The 27,530-nt window shown below is 45.6% G+C and overlaps 1 protein-coding gene across 1 annotated transcript in view; it reads right to left on the bottom strand.

Moving 5' to 3' along the window:
* Positions 1-242: 242 nt before the first annotated feature.
* Positions 243-27,530, bottom strand: part of LOC130123114 (potassium voltage-gated channel subfamily KQT member 5-like) — a 43,057-nt gene continuing 15,769 nt past the window's right edge. The window contains exons 4-8 of the mRNA XM_056292239.1: positions 25,819-25,950; positions 18,475-18,601; positions 13,834-14,915; positions 1,835-1,925; positions 243-350 (exon numbers count right to left, since the gene is read on the bottom strand). Coding sequence (XP_056148214.1) covers positions 243-350; positions 1,835-1,925; positions 13,834-14,915; positions 18,475-18,601; positions 25,819-25,950 — 1,540 coding nt within the window. The remainder of the gene's footprint in view (positions 351-1,834; positions 1,926-13,833; positions 14,916-18,474; positions 18,602-25,818; positions 25,951-27,530) is intronic.

Genomic DNA, 27,530 nt, shown 5'->3' with positions numbered 1-27,530 from the left:
AGGGACTACGTAATGCTTGTCATAAAAAAGCTCTATAAAGAATTCCTAAAGCACAGAACCATCGAAGCAGAAATAAAATACAAAAAATATAAAAACAAGCTAACTAACATTATGAGGATATGTGTAGCATGGTTAAAAATGTCATATATGCAAGAAGGAACACTACAAGAAAGAGTTCGAGACCAGTAAAAACAACACCAAAGGTGTATGGAAGGTGCTGAACAGCATCATTAGAAACGGGTCTAGAAGCCCAAGCGGCCCTCAACACTCGACAGATACTGATGAGACTGAATAACATGGAAGACGTGGTCGATGGCCTTAACGGGTTCTTTATACATGTGGGCCCAAAACTGGCAGAAAAAACCAGTGACACACAAACAATCACAGAGGGGAATGACAGTGATTATGATGACGGGGACAGAAACCCAAGTTCCATTTTTCTTAGAGCGGTAGAAGAGAAGGACATTGTGGACATTGTAAACAAGTGCGAGAACAAAACAATCTACTGACTGTGGCATGATACCGATATGACAATAGTTAAGAAAGTAATTGAATGTGTTGCTAAACCACTAACCCACACCTATAACATTTCCTTTCAATCTAGTAAAGTTCCAAGCAAAATGAAAATATCAAGTTGTACCCTTATATAAAACCGGAGATAGACACCAATTTAATAACTGCAGACCAATTTCATTATTGTCGTATTTCTCCAAAATACTAGAAAAACTATTTGCTGACAAATAGACTAGACAAATCCATTGAGAAGCACAATCTGTTAGCCAGTATGGGTTTCGACCAAACAGATCGACATCTCTGGCGCTGATTGAATTAATTGAAGGAATAACTAATTGCATAGACCAGAAAACGTTTGCTATAGGAATATTTATAGATCAAAACAAAAGTCTTTCACACTATTGACCACAACAGATTAACAGATCAATTGGAAAGGGGTGGTATCAGAGGGGCGGTGCAGAATTGGCTCAGAAGCTATTCAAGTAACAGGCAGCAGTTTGTAGTGATAGGTGAACATAAATCATCATGCATGTATATTACTTGTGGTGTACCCCAGGGGTCGGTTTTAGGTCCAAAACGGTTCATTCTGTACTTAAATGATATAAGCAAGATATCAAAAACAAGTGTATACTTCTTCCTACTCCATTTCCAACATGTAACATATAATCTGATGCATATGGAGATTTGTTCACTGAGTTTGATGTGTGGATTTGTTAATCACTTCAGATTATTGGCAATGGATTATCTATATGTTATGTCCTGCTTATTTACATGTTCGAAATAAATCATCATTCATCGTTTATTCATTCATCCTATATTTTCAAATACAGGCCAGTTGAATGAAGACATTTAGACTGCTCCATCAATAAGGTGGAAATTCGTTTAAGATTAAAATATAGACTTGAAAGAGAAAGACAAACACTCCAGATCTGACAACTGTGAAAAACTGTTGCTTTTCACCTCTGTATTTGTTACATGAGAATACAACATATTGGGCTCAAAGAAGGTTGAATCAGTTCATCTGGACACAACGTTTATTGACAGATACATTTCATCATCATCTAAGTGACCTCTTCAGTCTCACCTGACTGCAGGTGTCCCCACCCTGAGAAACACTACAGGGGCATAACGACCGAAACCAATGACCAGTTCATATGCAAATATGGGTGTGGCCATTAACTACACTTTCAATGGCCATGTGTACTTTTCACAGAGGATCGGGGAATGTTGCAATCACAGCACTGCGACATGGCAACAGATGTACTCTTAGGCCCCCTCCTTGGTTCAGGGATGGTCGTTCCCTCCTAACATTGATGTGTACCTGGGTCTCCATAGCCTCAGATAGTGAACTGTCCTCATCATCCATGGATTTTCCTGACAGTGTGTTGGCAACTGGAATCTCTTTGCCAGGTCTGTGGATGAGGGTTATGCTGTATTTTTGCCGCGCGAGTATCATTATAAAACTAGCAGCTTATGGCTTCAAACGCTCAGCTATTGACTGGATGAAAAGCTACCTATTCAAGAGACAACAATGTGTCATGTTTAATGGAACTTTGTCAAGAATTAAGACACTACAATGCGGCATTCCTCAAGGAAGTTGTCTTGGATCTCTACTCTACTCAATATTTGTAAACGATATGCCACATATTTTTAAAAATGCTCACACGGCAAGTTACGCAGAGACACTACAATATATGCTTCTGCAAAGAATGCCACAGCCTTGAGCAGTCTACTTCAAGATGATTTAATGCAGATTTCTGTATGGGTCACTAAAAATTATGGACTGGGCATTATGGACTGGACATGCTGGGTGAGTGCCCCGGGGCCTCGGACCACGAGGGGCTCCGGACCACGAGGGGCCCCAAAAGGTCAGGGGTATTGTGTTCGCATATAGTAGGGATCCCCATTCATACCCTACAAGGGACATTTGTTCCAACCCTGCATTGTGATGCAGGGCCCAAGCTAGTCTCTATTGATGCGGGGGAACCAAGCTATAGTCTGAAACAAACATTTATTTCCTCTTGGTAAGCCGTTGTAAGTGGGAAGAAGGCTTTGCAATATGTGTGCCATGCTGTGAGCTGCTATTCTCATTTCTGTTTGTTTTGTGATTCAAAATTGTGTTGTACTTTGTAGACGCCATCCGAATCCCATGCAGATTGGCATAGCGTCGACTATCAAGTTGGCTATTTGCATTAGTTCTACATTTAACAATGTTTAGTATTGTTTGCGTAGCCTATCTGACGGGGCGGTAGGGGGGGGGGTTAACCCTGGTGGGTTAATCTGGCCATGCACCTAGGCCTTTGAAAATGTCGGCATACTCACTCAGTATGTTGACTGACTGGGTGGCTCGCTTTTCCTCACTGGTGTTGGTGACAGCATCTAAATCTAAAAAAAAAACCTTGATGAGCCTCAGGTCTTGACATGCTGTGTAGCCGAGGGTGGGTGGGCCGTTGCATTCCATAACGTAGACCCTCTGGTTTACTGACTTGTTCTTGTACTTGCCTACCAAATTGCAGTAAACGTTTACTTTCAATGCATGCCCCCCATAGCCAGTTAGCTTACGGTTGTCAAGCCTTACTGGTGTGCTGGGCATGATTTTGGCCAAATCTTTGGTGGGTATCACATTCGCTTGTGCACCTGTATCCAACTTAAAGTTCACTTTCTGATTCTGTGGTCCCAGTCCTGTGTCTGCATATGCACTTTGCTCCTCTTTATTTTCTGTTGTAACAATGTCTACCAACAGCTCTGAGTCAAAGTGCTCATCATCTGACTCAACTGTGTGTACATGTCAGTGCCCTGCTCTATTCGGAGTGTGAGTCTTGGATCTACATACTGCAGCGAGTCAGGAGGGCAGCCCAGGAACCGCCACAGCCAAGACCTGAACCCGGATCTCCTGCACCGCGGGTCCGACCTGACGGCTCTACTTCTCCATGCACGTTACACCACTCTTGCGGAGTGGTTGGGGCCTCTGCATCGTAAGCTCTGTTTTCCCTTTGCTGAGCATTTGGCTTGCTTGTTGTGGCGCCCTCCACACGCGCCACAGGCTTTGTTACGCCACTTCCGGCCTTCGCTCGGTCTGCTAACGTTAGCTTTGCTAATCATTTTCACTATGCCTGACTTTCCGGCCTTACGGTATACTGCGTGACCTTCATGGTTCTCGCTAGCCATAGCTTTTAGCTGCACTTGTGCTAGCTCGTAGGAGCCGGCTATACCGAGCGGCTTATCCAGCGTTAGCCCTGGTTAGTAGTCCCCGACCATCCGCGCTCTGCTACGAAGAGCTCACGTCACTCACCCCCACCCCACCCCTCGGCTCCTCGTGGACTTTGTACCCGGAGAGGATGGGGTCAGCTTTCGGCGTGAGCTATGCAGAAAACCTGTCGTAGTACGCGTTTAACACTGTAGGGTTGACCTCCGTTAAGGTCCAAGTATTACTTAGTATGGCCCTTCCTTTGCTCCCGATCCACAGCAGGAGAACGCTGCATTTCTCCTCCTCCTCCTCCACTAACCGGAAGTCAGCTGACTACAGTTATACACAGCGATTGAAATGCAAAGGAAACAAGTATTGCAAATAGAATTTTGTAAATGCAAAAAAAGTGATGATTTTCTTGCAAACATCAAAACATCTATTTCAAGTATATTTTTTTGTTCATGATACTTGATTTGGTTTTCAATACTTTGGTTTCATTTGCAGTGTTGTTTTGTTTATATTGTAACGATCACGGATGAATAGGCTCGGTAGCCCTTAGCTAACGAGTCGGATCCTTCAGTCGTCTGGTTAACGTAGTCGCCCGTGGTGCAGCGGGACGCGGGTTCGCGTCCCCGCTGCGGCGGTTCCCGACTGCCCCCTCGAGTTTGCTACGATACTTACGTTTGTAGTGCTTTCTGGCCTCGTTTTGACACCATAGACCACTCTCATCTAACTCCAATCGAAAATCCATTTTTACCTCCTCCTGAACCAAATCACATCTGGGGATTTGGTTTAGACGTGTCTGTGAATGTTCTCATTCATCCAGGTCATCATGGTTCTCCAAAGGAGGTGGATCCAGTGCAACTGGACTTGGTATATATCCGTGAAGACTTGTCGCCTCTCATCCAAGAGGCTTCCTCAGTTCCTGCCTTTCTGACTGGACCAAGCTAGTCTGACTGGCTGCTGATGAGACTCAGCATTTATCCTCTAGGAGTCGCTGTCACGCATATCAATAGCTCTGACAGCGACTCCTAGAGGATAAATGCTGAGTCTCATCAGCAGCCAGTCAGACTAGCTTGGTCCAGTCAGAAAGGCAGGAACTGAGGAAGCCTCTTGGATGAGAGGCGACAAGTCTTCACGGATATATACCAAGTCCAGTTGCACTTGATTCACCTCCTTTTTATTTGGTTTAGACCTACACGTTTCCAAGAAACAAAGCAATATTTTCCATTAATTAATTTAAACTATTTTTTCCGAATTCAATTCAATTGACTTTTATTAAATTTAGGAATGAACTACAAAACAGATTCATGGGCCACACATTCACACGGATATAACCTCAAAATGTATTCAGACACAATAACAATGTTGTTCATTTGTTGTAGTTTATTGATGTATCATAAGATTATTTTTGCATTTCTCATACAGAGAACATGTGTGCACCGTAATAAATTAATTTGAAAGAAATGATAATGTTAACGTTGTAAAGCTTTAAGGCCAGTTGTGAAATAAGTTATTGTACAAGATGAGAGAAAGAGATAAAACTTCGCAGCCATTATGTCTGCTGCAACCTTGCAACGCCTGTGGCTGACGCTAGGAGGCTCCACTTGAGAGCAAGCACCCAGGAAAGTTCTTTCCCTTCTTTCTCATGACTTTAACCACGAGTTATGTAATGGGCTTAATGAAGCCCTGCGGGAAAGAGAAAATATTTTGAAATGCAATAAAGGCACCATTAAGCAATTTACAGAATGCAAAAAATATTCATGGCATTGTGTCATGACGTAATCTGTCAAGATGAGTCCTCAAGCCGTCTTCGCTATCTTGCCACAGGGTAGCTAGCGGACACATCTGGCTGGCATTGCTTCCCTGCTGGGGTTGCACAAGTTAATAACTAACAGCAAATACATCTTCTCGTAGCATTAAGTCACTAAATCACATTTTAAGGGTGGTAAAAGTCACGAAAAGAGCGGTGACCTCGAGTTAATCATTGATGCTGCTGCTGCTATACCAACGCCTCTTGCTGGGGGGCAGCCTAAAATCCCTCTACTAGCTGGTTTATACTGACGTTTGTTAAAAGATAATAAATGCGATATTCTACAGCACGTTAATCTGCTAAGCAGCATACTATCCACCCTTTAAAACCAAAGAAAACATACAGTACAAGTACAGAATACAGATGAATACAAGTCGTCACCATGAGCAAATTGTAACGAATTCGGGGGACAACGCGACCACAGGAACTGCCGCGGCCGGGACGCGAACCCGCATCGCCCGCACCGCAGGAGGCATCGCTAACCGCTAGACTAAAGGGTCAGACCCGCCGGCCAGCGGCCAGCGTGTCTCCTTATCCGTGCACGTTACAGTATATTAAAGACTGCTGCTGTCACCGCACAGCCCAGTGAAATAAGGTGCCACGGACAGCTCCGCGGTGCTTCCAACACAGGGGTGCGTGTTCAAGCCGAGGGGCAGCAGCAAAACGCCGCTGCCGTGTCAGCGATGGTGTCATTAACCAAACGCAGCACAGCTGAAGCAGCGTTTGCCCAGTGCCAAAGCCCTGGACCCCCGTGTGATGCCAGTGGCGTGGAGGAGGTGGTAGAGGATCCAGGAGGACCTGGGAGACAGGCAGTGTGTCTGTCGTGTGTCCACGACTTCGGCATTCCTGAAGCCCGACTTGGCGAGCATCTATGGGCAGGGGTTGCTGGGTGCTGAGGCTGAAACAGCCAGTGGTGCGTCACGGCTCCCCCTCACCCCACATTCCTAAATCCCAGAAGCAAGGCTCGTCAGGCGGCTTTGTGGACTGGGGGCTTTTGACGCCCTACCACACAAACACTTGACGTGCACTTGCAGCCCTCAGCAAACGGTGCAGCAGTTCCATCAAGCTGCTATTTACTGACGGCATTTAGACGTTTAGGATCTCCACAAATGTTCTGGGGATCCACTTTTTTTAGGCCAATTTGCTCATCTTGCTTGCCTGAGGAGGGGGTGCATCGCATTCATATTTGGATTTGTTATTCACTTTGCTGAACAATACAGGTAAGCATTCAGGCAGAAATGTAAAATTGCACTTTTAATAAACCAATAGGCCTAAACTAGCATCTATGAGTACGTTTACATGCAGCCCAACACCCGCGTTACTAGGGGGTAACAGTCAAAGACTATATTTCAATCAAAGGATTAACATGGATTACGAGGTTCCTTTTTCACTAAGTCCAGCTTCCTTATTTCACAGCTAGTTTATTTTAGTGAAATATGGCTCTGCCACTGCTTCCTGGCCTCGTCCCTGCCTCGTCATGGCAGGGACGTTCTTCACACGAGCACGTGGGGTCAGCCTGTGTATGCTCTCATGTACTACATGTGCATCTCTTCTTAGGCCTTCTGGGGTGACCAGAAGTCCCGATTGTCCCGGTCGGGTGTCCCGAGTCTCGGCTACTCTGGCCTGTCTTTTTTTTTTTGGTGGGAGGGGATAAAAATCCTTCAATGTATTGCAGCAAATTCGGGGAGGGGGCAGTCTGGGACGCCGCATCCGGGACGCGAACCCGGACTTCCCGCACCAGGGGGGACAACCTTAACCAGTCGACTGAAGGGTCAGAACAGTTCTATTCATCCGTGGTCTTTACAGCATCATGTCCGGCGAGACGGACGAGCTTGTCAGCGCGTGCATATGCGTGTGCGCGTGCACGAACGTGGGGTACACTTTTTAGGGTCCCGGTTTGGGATTTTGAAAATCTGGTCACCCTAATTATTGCACAAAAAAAACCAAAAAACCAAACAAGATTTGATCCTTCCTATTTCCCACCCAACAGTTGAACAGCCGACTATCTAACAGTGGGTTTGTGTTTCGGCTCTCCCTACAAACACTTCACCATTTGTACTACACAACACACGTTTGGTCCACTGCGTCTTGTGGCGTTTGCATGCACAGCCTCAAAAACTAGAAACAGAAAGACAAGAAACAAAAGGCTTAGCGGTAGACATGTGTGGTACATCGACAGAAAGAGGGACGATCTGCGTCTCTATCGTACTGAGTTTCTCCGGGTTGCAAAGCGCTGCTCCAGTTTGTAAAGGCACAGTAACCACGTCTTTGACTTAGGATTGGGTGACTAGTCTGCCTGAGCAGCGACCCGGTCCAGGGTTTGGGAATCCGGGTGACTAGTCTGCCTGAGCAGCGACCCGGTCCAGGGTTTGGGAATCCGGGTGACTAGTCTGCCTGAGCAGCGACCCGGTCCAGGGTTTGGGAATCCGGGTGATCAGTCTGCCTGAGCAGCGACCCGGTCCAGGGTTTGGGAATCCGGGTGATTAGTCTGCCTGAGCAGCGACCCGGTCCAGGGTTTGGGAATCCGGGTGACTAGTCTGCCCGAGCAGCGACCCGGTCCAGGGTTTGGGAATCCGGGTGATTAGTGTGCCTGAGCAGCGACCCGGTCCAGGGTTTGGGAATCCGGGTGATTAGTGTGCCTGAGCAGCGACCCGGTCCAGGGTTTGGGAATCCGGGTGATTAGTGTGCCTGAGCAGCGACCCGGTCCAGGGTTTGGGAATCCGGGTGATCAGTGTGCCTGAGCAGCGACCCGGTCCAGGGTTTGGGAATCCTTTTGCACATCTTGGCGGCCCTTTGCAGAAGGTCACAGAGGTCGCTACTGCTCTCAACACCGAGTGCACAGCAGCAGGCCGCCTTGCCCGACAGCCACGTGGGTACGTACTGACGTCAGCTCATACGGAGCAGGCCCGGTTCAATGGGAGTTAAGGGTGGGCTAAACCCACCGACATTATAATGTCGCCCGCCCGACAAGCTTTCCAGGATGATGGGGGGCATAGTACGTACAAGCTGTAATACGTAGGCTTGTGAAAAGCAGATAACTACGTGAAAAGGGGTGAGACATGTCTTGAACCAGTTCTTTGGTCTGCATAATTTCACTTTACCTGGCCGAGCCTCTGAGGAGTTTTCTCGTGAGGGATGACAATGAATGCCCAAACTTTTAAAAGGCTCGACTCGGTCTCAACCCTCGCGGCTATCTCTTCTTTCTGTTATGGGTTATTCTCTCAACCACGTGACTTTTTCATGGCCAACAAACCAGTGATGTAGTACTCGAGTCCAGGACTCGGACTTGACTCCAACTCGAGTGACTCGTGACTCGACTTGGACTTGAGCACTGATGACTTGGACTCGGACTTGAAAAGTGGGGACTCGAGACTCGACCCGGACTCGAGGTTTAGTGATTCGACTATAACACGGGTGTGTGTGTGCGCATGCTTGCGAGTGCACTTGTTTGGCTGTTGTGTGACAAAGTAAATAAACTCCCTTTGAAGCGGTGACGGCCGTGTCACGTTGTTTCAAGTGGACCTTTTCTATTCGTGTATGTCAGCTTTGTTACGGCGCCAGAGTGCAGCTCCGGAGCCCATCTTGGAACTCGACTCACACTCAACCTTGATAACTCGGACTCGGACTTGGGTAATGGGGACTCGGACTCGAGTCGGACTCTTCTTCGGGGACTCGGACTCAGACTTGAACACACTCGACTCGGACTCGAGGCTTAGTGACTCGACTACAACACTGCAACGAACAGCTCCGCCATGTTGAAGGACAGCTAGACCTCAGCAACCGCCGTTTCCCCTGAAGTCCTCATTGGCCATCTGTCTTTATAAGAACGACATTTTAAGTGAAAATCGGACAAACGTATGGAAATAAAACGTTGCAGTCATGAGCCACTCTTCGAAAAACAGTTTGCAAATCAAATTTTCCAAAGTTCTGGCCTGACGGCACAAAGGATCCGATTCGAACCATGGAAACAGTGCAGACATCAGCCGTTGTAAAATATCGACCCACGACACGACAGCTGTTGTGCATGAATCCAACCCTGACACACATTCTACCACCCTGACTGTTCACAACACGTTTAGCATGGCGCAGCGACAGCCACACAGTCCTCCAACCCGCCCACGACCCACTGACCTTCCAGCCTTCCATGTGCCGTGTAATCTGGTTATAGGTAATGGGCCTACGTTGGAGAAGGCAATATGACCAAAACCTTTTGTCAGGTTATGAGTAAATGTACTATATCACGGCAATGGCACACATCACATCCATTCTGCATCGTATAGTTATGACATTTGTTAAGATTAGACTTGTGTTTCCCCCATTAACTCCTAAAGTATGTTGCTGGATAATACAGTCGAAAGTCCTAGAAAACTTCTCAAATCCATTTCCATCAGCACTATCCCGCAATGATAATGTAACTTTGACAAGAAGTAAAGGGGACTAAACATTCACTATGATGGATTACCATTGTCGTAAAGTCCCCTTCGTTTGGAATATTGGGCTATATAGTACGTTGTATTTCAGTTAGGCACTTTGGTCAGCCCGAACAGTTCAGTAGGGTCCTCCTTCCCAATTTGCTTTGACTTTTTCAGAGCCCTGCTAGCTCGGCGTATATCTATATCTATATATCTATATCTATATACCTCTATATAGATAGAGACTATAGACCCAGTGTGTGTGTGTATATATATATATATATATATATATATATATATATATATATATATAGAGAGAGAGAGAGAGAGAGAGAGAGAGAGAGGGAGAGAGAGAGAGTCTGGGTCGGACCCTTTAGTCGACTGGTTAACGGTGGTGCCGGAGACCCGGGTTGGCATCCCGGCTGCGGTGGTTCCCGGGCCGTCCCCTGAATTCACTACACATGCAAGGGTTGGATATTATGGCGGCACGGTGGTTAGCGCGGTCGCCTCACAGCAAGAAGGTCCTGGGTTCGAGCCCCGGGGTAGTCCAACTTTGGGGGGTCGTCCCGGGTCGTCCTCTGTGTGGAGTTTGCATGTTCTCCTCGTGTCTGGTGGGTTTCCCCCGGGGGCTCCGGTTTCCTCCCACAGTCCAAAGACATGTAGGTCAGGTGAATCAGCCGTACTACATTGTCCCTAGGTGCGAATGTGTGTGTGTGTGTGTGTGTGTGTGTGTGTGTGTGTGTGTGTGTGGGCCCTGTGGTGGCCTGGCGGCCTGTCCAGGGTGTCTCCCCGCCTGCCGCCCAGTGACCGCTGGGGAGGCTGCAGCATCACCACAACCCTGAGAGCAGGATAAGTGGTTCAGATAATGGATGGATGAATAGATAATCTGTATACTATCATACCATCCAAACCTACCTGCAGGGTGCTGGTGCCGATTTGGGGGCAAGGGACCACTGATCACCTCCTCTAAGACTTGGGTCGGAACAAGTACGAATATTTATGGGGCGCCTTCGTAGTGAAACAGTTACATGGCCATTCCAGCCGGCGACCTTTGTTGCATGTCGACCCCTCGCCCTCATTTCCGGTCCACCTCTCCACTGCCACCCACTGTCTAACAATCTAACAATAAGGTAAAAATAATCTAATATGAACAAAGTAGGAGCATTCACACCTAAAATGCCCGGTGACAGCACAACTACGTAACTTACTATTTAACCCAGAATCTGGAAAATTAATGTTTTCTACCAAAATGACACATTCTGCACGAAACGTGACATTTCAGTGCATGTGTGTTTGTATTCTATCATATTCAAAGTAGCCACATCACCCAACAATGTTAATTACTCGAAGTTCATTGGTTGGGGTCTTTAAGCGTCACGTACAATACATGGGTACGTTTTCAGCACAGGTGGCCCACATGAGGCCGGGACTCCTTACATTGTCCCTGCTGACCTACAGTAGATGATTAGAGGAACCCCTAACCCTGCTGGTGTTAGTACCGTGCAGTAGCCAGTGGGTGGCACTGTAGAAGCTAAAGATGCAAAATGCCTTTAAAGAGACATCCCTCTGTGGGACCCCTGAATCAGCCCCTCTTTTTACCCACGTGTCACTGGCTGGGGACACACGCGACAGGAGGGGTGAAAGCACTTGGTCCAGCAGCCTTACATTCTTATGCACATGGATTTAGCACCCAATAAGCAGGGGTTGTCAGAAACTCACTAAGTGGGCTATTATCCTAAACTGGGAACACGAGGGTCAACTGTCACTGAGTCAGGTCAAATAAACTGGTTCGGGGTGACATTTTTTAGCCCGCAAACCCGGACGTTAGCTGAGCCATGGGTTGTCTGCACTCTGTCGTGACGGGCCAAATGAGAGGCTTTGTGGTCAGCAAAACTTGGAGAGTCAGACATTCTGCTCGTCCTTCAAATGAACAACGTGTGTTCAGGTTTTGAAGCAGGAATCAAACTGATATGAGTTAACCTGGGGCTAATTTGTGAATGATGCTAATTTATTTATTTATTTCAGTTCAGATCTCCGTGCATCACTGCCTCAGCACCGACTATTCTTCCTGGGGTCAAATATTTGTGACCATTTGTTGAGCACTTGCAGACAGTCTTACATAAATGCTTAAAAAATCTCCAAATAAAGGTTAAATAGTTGAATTTGTTCACATGGCAAACCATTAAAATCTCATAAGCTTTACAACGTTACTCAGTCTGCATACTTCCACCTAATATTCCTCAATATTAATCATCTCTATCCATCACTTACTCCCAAAAGCCCCGCCATGCTGACCCACACCCTGGTTCCATCCCGTATTGACTACTGTAATTCTGTCCTCTTTGGTCTCCCCTCAAGTGTCTTCATAAGCTTCAGCTGGTCCAGAATTCAGCTGCCCGTATCAGTACCAGAACTCCATCCCTAGATCGTATCACTCCTGTTCTTCAGCAACTCCACTGGCCCCCTGTTAAATACCGTATTGACTTCAAGATCCTGCTCCTCACCTTTAAGGCCCTTAATAACCTAGCTCCCTCATATCTTTCTGAACTCCTTCATATCCACACGCCCTCCCACACTCTCAGATCCTCTTCTGCTCTCCAACTCACGACACCATCGGCCCGCCGGACTACCACGGGGTCTAGAGCCTTCAGTCATTCTGCCCCCCACCTATGGAACTCTCTCCCACAAGACCTTCACAACACTGACTCTGTTTCAACCTTCACATCCCATCTCAAAACGCACCTTTTCAGACCAGCATATTCAGTCTGATCCACGCCTCACTGGGTTTTGTGCAGATGATGATTTTATACTTATCTGTTGTGTTAACTTTTATTGTCTAACCTGCTGTGTTTTGATGTGATGCTGTCTGACACAGTGCTGTTTTTTGTTTTGTTTTGTTTTTTTAACTATATTCTGTAAGGTGTACTTGAGTGTTTTGAAAGGCGCCCACAAATAAAATACATAATTATTATTATTATCATTATTTACAACCTAATTTAAGGTGTTTAAAAAGCTATTAATTTCTCTGGGTAGACAAAGAGCAGAAGAAACCCATGGCTCAGAGAGGCTGTTATTTACAGGTTTTAGGATTCAACCCAAACATTCCTTTTCATAATAGTCTTCTGTTGGGCTGCGTTTGTTCGTACCTGTGTGTTTGATACTGCCACCCAGAGGACTGGAGGATCAAACGCTTGACCATGCAGAGGGACATTTAGGCTTGCCATTGTCAAATGATTGATTACAACAACCACATTAGCCTGAAATCATCCACTAATACTACCAACACCAGTAATAGTACCAGTCTCGCACCAGTAGTGCTGCTGAAGTTGGTTACACGACTACATTGGTGGCAAGTTGTTTAAAAATTGAGCCAAACCACGCTCTTTGATGACAGGAGGACAAAACGAGGCAACTGTTGTTCTGATTGTAAGAGATGAACAACTTCTGGTGACCAGCGCACCCAAATTCTTGTGGTGTTGAGTGTATTGTAGAGTTTGGACTTTTCTCTCATCATTTTGGCATTCTCACATATTTGGGCTTCCCTTATTGTTCAGCTTCTCTCATTAGTTTGTGGAAACAGCTCGTGCGGCGATGTGAATGAGAGCAGTGTGGCACATTCCACTGCCAAACACAGGCGGCCACAGATTCAGGTGAGCGACTGCTCCTCTTCCCTGTCTTGGGGAAATTATGTCTGAATACAAGCAGTTGTGTGGGGAAAAAAGAACTAATCCAAGTCGTTTGGTGTCGATCTCAGTTTGTCAAGCGCCGTCTCTTGAGGGCTGTATTTGGTACTGCGGTGGTTTGTGTGTGGTGTGCGTTGGTGTATGAGTGTGCGTGTGTATGTGTATGTGTATGTGTACGTGTAGGAGCTTTATGTTAGTTGTATGTGTGGAGAATTATTGACTGACTCTGTACCACCCTTGGTGAGGGCTTCAGACTGACAGCTTGTGGACCCCTCCCCCACAGTCTGCTGGGGGTCACCGGCCGCCACGGTGGCATTAGACAGGTAGTCCGGTCCCTGGGACATGAAAGTGAAACCTTCCTCCGCTGGCTGTACCTTGCTTTCGCCAATGAAAAGTTCTGTCTCATCCCAGTCGGTCAAGACACCGTGGGCATTCCCGGGGAAGCAGTCACTGCTGTTGCTACTTCTGCTGCTGGTGTTGAGCACAGAGGATACAGCAGGGGCACAGCCAGTTGAAGGCTGGCTAAGGTTATGCACAGAGAGGGACTTCCCAAGACTGCTTCCCCAGTCTGAAGGCCTCTTGTCTGGGCTGGAGGACTGTAGGAGCAGGGGGTTGATGTCCAGGCTCATGTGTCTCCTCCAGACCCCCTCATCTTTCAAGCCTGGTTTCCCTCGTAGAGGCACCCTCCTCTGGGCAGGGCCGCCTTTGCTGCCCCCCTCCTGTGGAACATTCAAGCCAGAATCTACCACTATGGAAGGGCCCAAGCTCCCCCTCTCTCCTACCTCTCCATCCGCCAAGGCATTCAAGACAGTATCAGCAGGGCACTGGGGGTGGTAGAGGTGCAGCAGAGGCAACTGGAGGGTGGAGGCAGTTGGGGGGGGGAGGTCTGGGGAGTACGGTCTCTTGGGGTTGCCCAGTGCTGGGTAGGGGCTATCAGGGGGCAGCAGGGGGGAGGGGGTGAGGGAGGCTGTGGAGGGCGGGTAGGATGGAGGTGCAGAGTCCGGTGGAAGGTCGTCCTCGGCAGGAGCCAGGATGAGCCGCAAGCCCGTAGGTAGGTTGGTGCTCAGGGATCGTGATACCTCGTCACAGTTTCCTACTTCACCCCCATCAAGGTCCCCTCCTCGGGTGGAGTTGGAGGTGAAGCCCCTGTCAAGGAGAGAGCTCTGGTAGTTGGGGTTATGGTGCTGGCGATGGCTGTCAAGCTCAAACAAGGGCAAGGAGGAGAGGCTAAGCGCTGAGGGCCCTTTCTGAAGGACTTGGCGGTACACATCCAGTAAGGAGTCCAACTTCGACTCTATGGAGGTCACCTAGGGAGAAAGGGAGGGAGAGAGGGAGAGAGAAGATGATTGTAAGAGAGTGAAAGAGTGATTGGAGGGGAGCACAGAAAGCCAGAGAGAAGACACTTAGAATTAGGACGACTTTTAAAAGTCAGTTAAGTTAATTTATGCATACGCACAGAAACCACATCGGCCGTTTCACAACATTGTAAAATAAAAGGAACTTAGAGAACAGAAGCTTCCCTCTGTGCTGTCTGTAAAAAGAAAGCCCAACACTTAAAACACAAAATAAAACGTCGCTACAACGCAGTATTTAAACACAGATTTTCACACTGGTAAGAAGTAGTGACATACATTTGTTGGGATAATGCCTTAGAAGCGTAGCATAGTTTTACTTCGGGGGAGACGTATATTCACTCCAAACTCATGTTTGCTACAACAGATGATGTCTCTCAGCGTCGAGCAAGCGCTCCAACTGCAGTGGAGACCTAGCAGCCGCGCTGTACTGCCGGTAAGATCCTTTCCAACACTCCTAACTGTCAAACCCAGCAGTCGTATGGGCTCGATAACCGGGTCAACATGAACAACGGAAACGCAAACACTCAGAAGGTTGGAAAACCTCAAAGGATGGCTTCATTTAGATGTCCTGATCTACTGGTTCACCAAGAACACAGGAACAGCAGAGGCATCGGGGAAGAAAAGCAAACGAACGATCATTTACAAATGATGGTAATCTGTAAGGCTCCTTTTACTGGAAGAAAATCGGAGAGGCAGCACAAGAAACACATTCTCATTTAGCAGAGCTTTACGTTAAGATCTAAAGAACTTTACACATTTGAAAACATCTGCCTTATACATATCCCCATTAAAACATCTGCCTTATACATATCCCCATTAAAACATCTGCCTTATACATATCCCTATTAAAACATCTGTCTTATAGATATCCCTATTAAAACATCTGTCTTATAGATATCCCTATTAAAACATCTGCCTTATACATATCCCCATTAAACATCTGCCTTATACATATCCCCATTAAAACATCTGCCTTATACATATCCCCATTAAACATCTGCCTTATACATATCCCCATTAAAACATCTGCCTTATACATATCCCCATTAAACATCTGCCTTATACATATCCCCATTAAACATCTGCCTTATACATATCCCTATTAAAACATCTGTCTTATACATATCCCTATTAAAACATCTGCCTTATAGATATCCCCATTAAACATCTGCCTTATACATATCCCCATTAAACATCTGCCTTATACATATCCCCATTAAACATCTGCCTTATACATATCCCCATTAAACATCTGCCTTATACATATCCCTATTAAAACATCTGTCTTATAGATATCCCTATTAAAACATCTGTCTTATAGATATCCCTATTAAAACATCTGTCTTATAGATATCCCTATAAAAACATCTGTCTTATACATATCCCTATTAAAACATCTGCTTTATAGATATCCCTATTAAAACATCTGCTTTATAGATATCCCTATTAAAACATCTGTTTTATAGATGTCCCCATTAAAACATCTGCTTTATACATATCCCTATTAAAACATCTGTCTTATAGATATCCCTATTAAAACATCTGTTTTATAGATATCCCCATTAAAACATCTGCCTTATACATATCCCCATTAAACATCTGCCTTATAGATAGCCCCATTAAACATCTGCCTTATACATATCCCCATTAAACATCTGCCTTATAGATAGCCCCATTAAACATCTGCCTTATAGATATCCTCATTAAACATCTGCCTTATAGATATCCCCATTAAACATCTGCCTTATACATATCCCCATTAAAACATCTGCCGTATAGATATCCCCATTAAAACATCTGCCATATAGATATCCCCATTAAACATCTGCCTTATACATATCCCCATTAAACATCTGCCTTATACATATCCCCATTAAAACATCTGCCTTATACATATCCCCATTAAAACATCTGCCTTATACATATCCCCATTAAACATCTGCCGTATAGATATCCCCTTTAAAACATCTGCCTTATACATATCCCCATTAAAACATCTGCCTTATACATATCCCCATTAAACATCTGCCTTATACATATCCCTATTAAAACATCTGTCTTATAGATATCCCTATTAAAAGGCCTAAACCCATCAACTCTTCATTATTGAGTGAAGAAAAAATGAAACAGACTGAAAACCGTTTTGAATAAATACATGTATGACCATCACAACCACTCGGTTATCAGGCTGTCTGACGGGACATGAATACCTCATGTTGAATGAATACAGCAACGGTTTGATCATGCCTCATAGAGATGATCCTTTTCCTCGTTTAGGTATTCGTCCCACTTTTGATGACTGTTCGGGGGTTTTTTATATGAGAAAAGAAGTACTTTTCTAAGTTTGGAAGATGTAAAAGGCAAATTATTGTATGGAATGATGGTTAAGTGTCTAAACAAGGGTAAACTACACAATCGTGTTGACACACCTTGGCGAAGTCATCTGGGCTTGGGAGTTGATGTCAGACCTTACAGAGACATGAAAGATACCCAGCAGCTCAGTGTTGTCTGGGCTCATGGGGATGTGTTGTGCTCAGTAAAACGCAACCAATTGGGTTTTTTTTCTGGAGAGTTGATGTGATTCATTTATTTTTTAAAGTATTTATTTATTTGTGTTTAAAAATGGTTTTACTTTTTTTTAAATAAAAGTCAAAATCAAAACCTCGGTTCTCCCTCTCCACTCACAATACTTTGGTGTTTCTTTGCTTAGATTGCTGATGACTCCATGCAAGGCTGCCTGCTCACCCCTCCTGCTTTTTGTTGTTTTGCATTGTTTCCTGTATAACTTGAATTTTGTGAGACTTTCTTTATTAATTGAGGTTTTTACTTGTAATATGAAAATGAAAAATCCAAACTATAAATAAATGAAACACCTGAGCCTTCAAGTAGTTTCCTGTGTGATAAATCTAGTTCCAATTCACGTTGTCACCATCAGTTTAATCAGACCTGCAAGCTACAAGCCACGTGCTGGATGCTACTTTTTTGTGGATTTTCCCTCCTTTTTCTCCCAAACTGTACTTGACCAATTACCCGACTCTTCCGAGCCGTCCCGGTCTCTGCTCCACCTCCTCTGCTGATCCGGGGAGGGCTGCAGACTACCACATGCCTCCTCCCATAAATGTGGAGTCACCAGCCGCTTCTTTTCACCTGACAGTGAGGAGTTTCACCAGGGGGATGTAGCACGTGGGAGGATCACGCTATTCCCCCCATTTCCCCATCCTTTCCGAACAGGCGCCCCAACCAACCAGAGGGGGCGCTAGTGCAGCGACCAGGACACATACCCACATCCGGCTTCCCACCCGGATACACGGCCAATTGTGCCTGTAGAGACGCCCGACCAAGCTGGAGGTATCACGGGGATTCAAACCGGCGATACCCATGTTGGTAGGCATTGGAATAGACTGCTACACCACCCAGACACCCCTGGATGCTACATTTTTGCACACACACACACACACACACACACACACACACACACACACACACACACACACACACACACACAACTCACCTGTCTCTCTACCTTACACACGCGTCCCAACATACTCATGTCCTCCAGGGGGTCTCCATCAGAGTGGAGTTTCTCTCTCGTCTTCTTGTCCACAGGTATATGGCCTTTCCCCAGCATCTGGTCCACCCTGACACACGCACACACACGTGGACACACACCATGCATAGAAGCACATATGAAGACATGCATGGATGCACACAACATCATACATACACAGATAAAAACACACACACACACACACACACACACACACACACCCACACGTTAGTTTTATTACATTTCAGGGAGTCTGGCATGTTTACAGGTAAATTCAAGAGTAGGAAAAAAGCAGTGCACACTCTGACTCCATGCATTTTATTTCTCTTTTGTTGAGATGGAGTTTCGACCCTCAGCCCTCTTCAGTATCAACAATACCAGCAGAACACAGGCAGTGGTGTGTCATGTAGGTCACACCCTGGTGACACCTCTGAAGGGTTAGACAGTCATGGTCCACCATGAGGGGGAGAGAAACGATCAAGAGGCCTTCAGCAAATCAAAACCCTCAACAAATCACTAACTTAGAGGCCTGCTTGGCTACTGTGAAAAACTGGATGTCACTTAACTTTCTGCTTTTAAATTCAGATAAAACCGAGATGCTGGTCATTGGCCCTGCTAGACACAGACACCAATCTGATCAAGTAATGATAACAATCGACAACTCTGTGGTTTCACAAAGTGTGGCAGCCAAAAATCTTGGTGTTACGTTTGATCCCAGCCTTTCCTTTGATAAGCACATTAAAGAAATCACCAAGACTGCCTTTTTTCACTTACGTAACATAGCTAAAATTCGGTCTTTTCTCTCCATGGCTGACGCAGAGACTCTAATACATGCATGTGTTTCATCCAGACTTGATTACTGTAATGTTCTGTTCTCAGGTCTGCCACATTCTGGTACTAAAAGTCTTCAGATGGTTCAGAATGCTGCTGCTAGAATCCTAACTAAATCCAGGAAATTTGACCATATTACACCAATTATCGCCTCCCTTCATTGGCTTCCTGTCCATGTTAGATCAGAATACAAGGTGCTTCTGCTGACTTATAAAATCCTAAATGGGCTTGCCCCATCCTACCTGTCTGGTCTCCTTAAACCTTACATGCCATCTCGAGCTCGTCGTTCTCAAAATACAGGGCTCCTGTGTGTACCCAAAGTTAAGAAGAAGTCAGCTGGTGGCAGCAGGGCCTTTTCCTATCGGGCTCCATTGTTGTAGAATAACCTGCCTGCTGCCATCAGACCATCAGAGTCTGTTGAATCTTTAAATCCAAACTTAAAACTCATCTTTTTGCCTTAGTTTACCATTAGTTGCCTTTAAGTTGAGTGCTTCACAACCTGTACTGGATGGTGGGTTGGTTTTCTGTCTCAATGAATTTACCAACCACTGTTCTGCCGACCAGATTATAGCAGAGAGATTATAGATTATAGAGTATAGGTTATAAATGATAAACGTATAGATTATAGAGTATAGGTTATAGATGACAGAGTATAGATTAGAGAGTATAGATTATAGAGTATAGGTTATAAATGATAAAAGTATAGATTATAGAGTATAGGCTATAGATGACAGAGTATAGATTAGAGAGTATAGATTATAGAGCATAGGTTATAAATGATAAAAGTATAGATTATAGAGTATATGCTATAGATGACAGAGTATAGATTAGAGAGTATAGATTATAGAGCATAGGTTATAAATGACAAAAGTATAGATTATAGAGTATAGGCTATAGATGACAGAGTATAGATGACAGAGTATAGATTAGAGAGTATAGGTTATAAATGATAAGAGCATAGATTATAGAGTAAAGGTTATAAATGATAAGAGTACAGATTATAGAGTATAGGTTATAAATGATAAGAGTACAGATTATAGAGTATAGGTTATAGATGATAGAGTATAGATTATTGACTATTGCAAACTGTTCTCTTGTCTCACATGTCTTTTCTCTCTCTGAATGATGTCGTCTTCTCCTTTCTCTTCTTCTGTGTGTGTGAGTCTCCCATGTGTGCATGTGCAGTCTGTCCTCCTGTCAGGTCTCCATGGTGGTGGCGGTCATGTGGCTCGGGTCCTGGGCTGTTCTGGTGGTGTCTGGACACTGCTTGGCATCCTCCTCATCATATTCTTCATATAATTGCATTATAATTGTGTTATTCTCTTTCAGTGTTGTGTTGTGTAAATTGTGCAAACACAACATCATGTCACGTTGTGCGTCTTGGGAGAGAGATCCTCCTCCGTTGCTCTCCCTGAGCTTTCTTCCTGTCTTCCTCTCTGTTAAAGGTTTTAGGGAGTTGTTCCTCATCCGATGTGAGGGTCTAAGGACAGGATGTTGTGTTGCCCCCTGAGGCACATTTGTGATTTGTGATATTGGGCTACACAAATAAAACCGACTTGACCGAACAAACAGTGACAGGAAGTCTCCAATGAACTGTTCAACCTCAGCAGACGGCAGGTCAAAACCCTCCGACATGCTATCACTTTGAGTAGACAAGGAGTCATTGCCAGAGGTCTTCGATGGCAGAAGGAACCCATGTGGGGCAAAAGAACAACAGAAGTGTTCTGTCAACACCGGTGTGCCATCTTGAATAACTGCATTTGACCTTCAGACTCTGCTTGTTGACCAACTTAAGAAAGACCTGCAGGAACTGGACAAATGAATTGAAGAGAAAAAAACTGTCTTTATCCTAAGAAACCAGAAATGAAGAAAAATTCAGTGACCTTCTCAAGGCATGCAGGAGAAGCTCTCTAGAGACGTCAAAGACATGAAAATCAAAACTTCGAACAGAGACGAAAAGACCGCCTGCAGGACGTCAACAAACTGATCGGCTGTCCTCTGGCCAGCTCTCACCAGCCTCAAGTTCCAGTTTCTTACCCAAATGAGCCAGACACAAGCTAGCCACGCCAGTCAGAAGAAGGGGTCGAGGCCGAGGAAAGGTTGCAGTGTATTCAGATTTAGTTGTTTATGATATTCAGCTAAAGCTGAGGTTTAACTTTGTCTGTAAGTCTATTAGAAATCTACTAAACATAAATGTATTTTTAACATATTTGAATATACTTAACCAAAAAATTGTACGGTAACATTTAACTCTCTATATGTGGTATCAGGCATCGCGGGTCTTGTCCCGTTGTTTGAAGTGATTTGATTGGCTGTGGTTCCTGGGCCTGGTTGTTAAGGGTTTTGATTTGCTGAAGGCCTCTTGATTGTTTTTCTCACCCTAACGGTGGAACATGTTTTTGATTCTGATTTTTTATTCTGAGATACTTTATTGATCCCCGTGGGGAAATTACGCTCTGCTTTTCACCATCCTAGCTGTGTAGCTAGGAGCAGTGGGCAGCCGCCGTGCAGCACCCGGGGACCAACTCCAGTTCGTCTTGCCATGCCTTGCTCAGGAGCACGGACAGGAGTATTAACCCTAACATGCATGTCTTTCTGATGGTGGGGGAAACCGGAGCATCCGGAGAAAACCCACCAAAGACACGGGGAGAACATGCAAACTCCACACAGAGGACGACCTGGGACGACCCCCAAGGTTGGACAACCCTGGGGTTCGAACCCAGGACCTTCTTGCTGTCAGGCGACAGGGCTAACCACTGTGCCGCCATGCCACTATACATGAACATGATTGTCTAATCCCCATCAGAGGTGTCACGAGGTCGTGACCTACGCAACATACCAGTGCCCGTGTTCTGCTATTACTGTCGATATTAAAGACGGCCTGTGGGTGGAAACGCCATCTACATAAAAGTCAAGTTACAAAAGAGAAATAAACACATATGGAGCCAGAGTCTGCGATACTTTTTTCCAACTCTTGTCTCTTTCCAGTGATCAGCACCTCACTACAACCCTTGGTGTGTGTTACTTTTCCATCATACAGGTAAACTGAAACCAGCAAGCAGACCAACGGCTGCAGCCGGAGGCATGACGGCATCAGGGTCAAGGCAGCATCAGGGTCAAGGCAGCATCAGGGTTAGGGAAACACGTTCACATGATCAAAACCTCCGTTCTTCAGGAATTAATCAATTAATAAGTATCATTATTAGTATTTATCCACCGTGTCAGCCATGGCTGAACCAGAATGCCCCTGTGCCTTAGCCGGGACTCAAATTGGACAGCTCATTACCGGCATGTATAAACACGGGCGCCAGCTGATGACTGATTCTGTCCTAAAGCCGAGCCGTCCTCAAACCGCCTCCAGGCCGTGTCTCAACAGAAGGCGAGACCAAACGCCGTTCTGACGGACCCGCTGACAGGATGCAGCATGCCTCTTCCAGCCACAGAGAACCAGCACTTCCCACACGTCCACGCCAGCAGTGGATGATGTGTGTGTGTGTGTGTGTGTGTGTGTGTGTGTGTGTGTGTGTGTGTGTGTGTGTGTGTGTTAATTAATTGTAAAGTGCTCTGAGTGGCTGTTGCAGCGAGAAAAGCGGTATATAAAATGCAACTTGATTACCTGATTGATTATTTTTAGACCAATTACTTTGAAATCCAAAGGCCGCTCAGGGAGTTTTAGCGGGCGTGACAGATCCCAGGGGAAAGGCCCAGTACACGTGAGAGGCCGGTTCCACAGAAAGAATTACAAACACAAGGCAGCAGAGATGTGCAACATGTATTGTATGTCAAACTATTCAATAAATAAACCGGAGGTTTCCCACTTGCTATAATCTTACAACATGGTGTAATCTCAAATCCTCCCCAGCTTCTACCACTGCACCATAGAGAGCATCCTGACCATCTGCATCTCAGTGTGGTACGGCAACTGCACCTCAGTAGACCAGAAAGCTCTGTAGCGGGTCGTCAAGGCGGTCCAGCATGTCACCGGTACCCAGCTCCCAGCCATAAAAGACATTTATCACAAACGCTGCCTTCGAAGGGGTCTGAGCATCAGCAGAGATCCCACCCACCCCAACCATGGACTGTTCTCCCCCCTGCACTCTGGGAGGCGCTACAGGAGCCTCAGAGCCTGCACTACCAGGTTCAAAAACAGCTTCTTTCCCCAAACTGTTGCCCACCTGAACCTGGCTTGTCTGATTCTATTAAGAGTTTCGTGATCAGTGTTGCAGCCCTCAGAAAGGATGCTGCCCAAGTATTTGAAAGATGGAGCAATTGAGAGTGGTTTGTGTTCTACAGTGAATTCAGGCAAGGTGGGTGGGGGCCTGGACCTCCATTGGCATAACACCTCAGTCTTGGTGGTGTTGACTGATGGACCCAGCCTGCTGTACGCATTCACAACTGTGGCTAGGATGGTTTGCAGGTCTTCTGGTGTGTGAGCTACAAGAGAGCAGTCATCAGCGTACTGCAGCTTAAGGACCTGCACTGCAGACAACTTGGTGGTTGCCTGGAGCCTTCGGATGTTGAAGAGGTTTCCATCTAGCATAAAGTCTATTGTGATCCCACTACTGTCTTCCAGATCTTTGTGAAAAGGTTTTGTGACACAGGAGGTAAATGTTGAAGAGTACTGGTGCCAGCACACACCCCTGTGCCTCACTCCAGTACATACATTAAAGGGCGCTGATTCCTGTCCTCCTATGGCTACCCATGCCACCGTCCCATCATGGAACTGTGATAGAATGTTCATATATTTGGTCGGACGGCCAAGCTTTCTCAGGATTTTCCAAAGTATCTCTTGATTCACAGTGTGAAAAGTTTGGAGAGGTCTACAAAAGCCATGAAAAGGTCCTGATGTTGTTCGCGGCACTTTTCTTGTAGCTGTCTTACTGTGAAAATCATATCCACAGTACTCCTGTTCTTCCTGAACCCACGCTGTGACTCTGGCAGCAGATGTTCTGTCAAGTGCATCACCATCCTGCATAGCAGGACCTTTGCTAAGACCTTGCCTGCAACAACTAATCTGGTGACATACATACATACATGCATACATACATGCATGCATATACATATACATACATTCATACATACATACACACACACACACGCATGCATGCATACATACATACATACATACACACACACACACACACACACACACACACATGCATGCATACGTACATACATACATACGTGCATGCATGCGTGCATACGTACATGCATACATGCATGCACACATGCATACATATACATACATACATATACATATACATACATTCATACATACATACATACATACATACATACATACATGCATGCATGCATACATATACATATACATACATTCATACATACATACATATACATGCATTCATACATACATACATACATACATACATGCATACATATACATACATTCATACATACATACATACATACATATACATGCATTCATACATACATACATGCATACATATACATACATACATACATACATGCATGCCTACATGCATGCATACATATACATACATTCATTCATACATACATACATACATACATACATACATACACACACACACACATACATGCATGCATGCATGCATGCATACGTACGTACATACATACATACATACACACATACATACGTGCATGCATGCGTACATACGTACATGCATGCATACATACATACATACAAACACACATATGTATATACGTATATTTAAGGGACAGAAACACAGACCCTTGAGACTCTGTCTAAAGATGTTTAGACATGTCATCACTGTCATGGGATATCAGATACAGAGTTGTCCAGAGTGAGAGAAGGGGTCGTTCAATTTCACCTTTGTTTAACCATATTGTAGTGAATTTGGGGGGCAGTCTGGGAGACCGTCGCCACAGCCGGGACGCGAACCTGTGTCTTCCAATCCGCAAGCGACAACGTTAACCAGTCGACTAAAGGGTCCGACCCGTTAGTCAAGGAGCAACGTGTCTACTTATCCATGCACGCTACAGTATTTTTATCAGTTTAACCCTCTGAGCATGAGGGCAGCATCATGTTGTAGATAAAAAACAAACAAAAGATAGCTGACTGAGTCCTGGCTAAACACAACACACATCACCTCTCAGTGTGTTGGTGCCAAACATCTTTAATGACCACTTTATGCTTTTCCTTTCGTTATGTGTGTGTTTGAGTGCATTTACGTGTGTGTGTGTGTGTGTGTGTGTGTGTGTGTGTGTGTGTGTGTGTGTGTGTGTGTGTGTGTGTGTGTGGCCTTTACCCAGTACTTACAGATTTACAGATATACATTTTGGAACCCTGCAACCATTTATATTCTATGTTCAGATTTTGCCACATTAATAAACATTAATTGACTGACCACGACTTTGTGTGTCTGTGTGCCATATGTCTATGCAGTACATACTGTCGACTTTTGTATATCGATGTGTGTGTTTTTGCATTGATGTGTGGGTCCAGGGTGTGCTGACCTGGTCTGCAGGCTCTTGATTCGACACAGCATGTCAAGGTGACCGGCGGAGTACTGCTCTATGACATCCTTCACATCGTACGGACGCAAGGTCTCCTTGAACTTCTTCTTCGCCACATGGAATTTCATGATCCTACACACACACACACACACACACACACACACACACACACACACACACACACACACACACACAGGAATATACATTCAAATACAGAGATAATCGATCAGTCAATCAGACTTAATTTTTGTAGCACTTTTCATACAAACAAAGTGCTTGGTACAATAAAACCTGCCACCCTCACAGGAAAAAGGTACATAAAAGCACATGAAGAAAATACTGACCACTACCGACACCACAGCCATACAAGTTGACTTGCACAGACACGAGCACACATGCAGAAACAACCAGACAGAAAACACACACAACACACCCACACCACAGCGCGCGCCACTGGCTTTAAGAAAGGTGTAGAAACATGTTGGAAAGGCATGTTTTCATGTACGCTTATGCGAAGAGCGCTTGAAAGGGCCGTTTTGAGAGGCATGCATATCTTTAGCAAACCACTAGATGGCAGCAACGTGCTTGGGAGACCCACGAGAGGCCCCTGATAAGAGGGGGAAAACAATACATAGACCCTTATTCTCATGGAAAATATTTTGCAGAATATCTCAGGGGACGCCAAAGTGCTCCACCTCTTGTCAAATCAAAATCTCCCCAACCAACTACTGCGATCATTCAGATTTTCCTGAAATCCCCCCCCTCCCCCCTCTCCGTGTCATGAGGGGAAACATTGGAGGGTGAATAATATTTTCACAGGTAAGAGGATCCGTGCTCTTGGTTCATTCCGGCCCCTTCATGGTTTCCCGCTCAGCTTCAGCTGCCGGCGTTCCTCACTGTCATGGGGAAACAATAGCAACAGATGAGCCGCTGTAACAACAGTCCTGACCGAGGGGGAAGTTGTCAAACCCTCAACCCGACACCTTGGGAAAGTTCGGGGCACCACTGGGGCTCTGGCTTCCTGAGGAGGAGGAGGAGGAGGAGGCCTGCTGGTGGGCAGACTGCCCTGGTCCGGGTGAGGGAGGGGAACTCTAGCTTAAGGTCTGTTTAGGGTGAGGACTGGGATGAAATAGGTGGCTCTGATATTACCTTTGATTGGATGACTGATTAGACTAGACTAGACCAGACTAGACTAGACCAGACTAGACTAGACCAGACTAGACTAGACCAGACTAGACTAGACCAGATTAGATTAGACCAGATTAGATTAGACTTTAGTGATCCCAGTGGGAAAGGGATGAACCAAAGCGGGTGCAGAGTATAGTCTGTCGATACCAAGAGAACGGAGCGAGCACGAGGACGATCTGGATGCAACAACAGAACATGACTGGAATCATGCAACATGCCAAGTGAAGAGGCAGCACCTGTGGTGTGCCTTTTACATGTGAGAAGCAGCTTTCAGCTGCCTCAGGGCCGGCGTTCACTTGTACACAGAGGAAACCACATCTGTGCTGTGCTGCTGCAGCAGCCCACCTGTGCAGAATGGACGGACATGCTGGACCGTCTGGACCGTGTCTGATTTACATTTAGAAGGATGGAGTTGATGCTCTGATCCAACGCTCCCTACGATCAAGTTTGGGGGACCCTTTGTAAACAGTTTTATTTAAGTAACGCCGGATGAAGAAAAAAAAGATGAAACATTACTTTACACC

This window comes from Lampris incognitus, chromosome 13 (assembly GCF_029633865.1).
Source record: "Lampris incognitus isolate fLamInc1 chromosome 13, fLamInc1.hap2, whole genome shotgun sequence".
Lineage (NCBI taxonomy): Eukaryota > Metazoa > Chordata > Actinopteri > Lampriformes > Lampridae > Lampris > Lampris incognitus.
The sequence above is the reverse complement of the archived record's forward strand: the minus strand, read 5'-3'. Positions and strand labels throughout refer to the sequence as shown.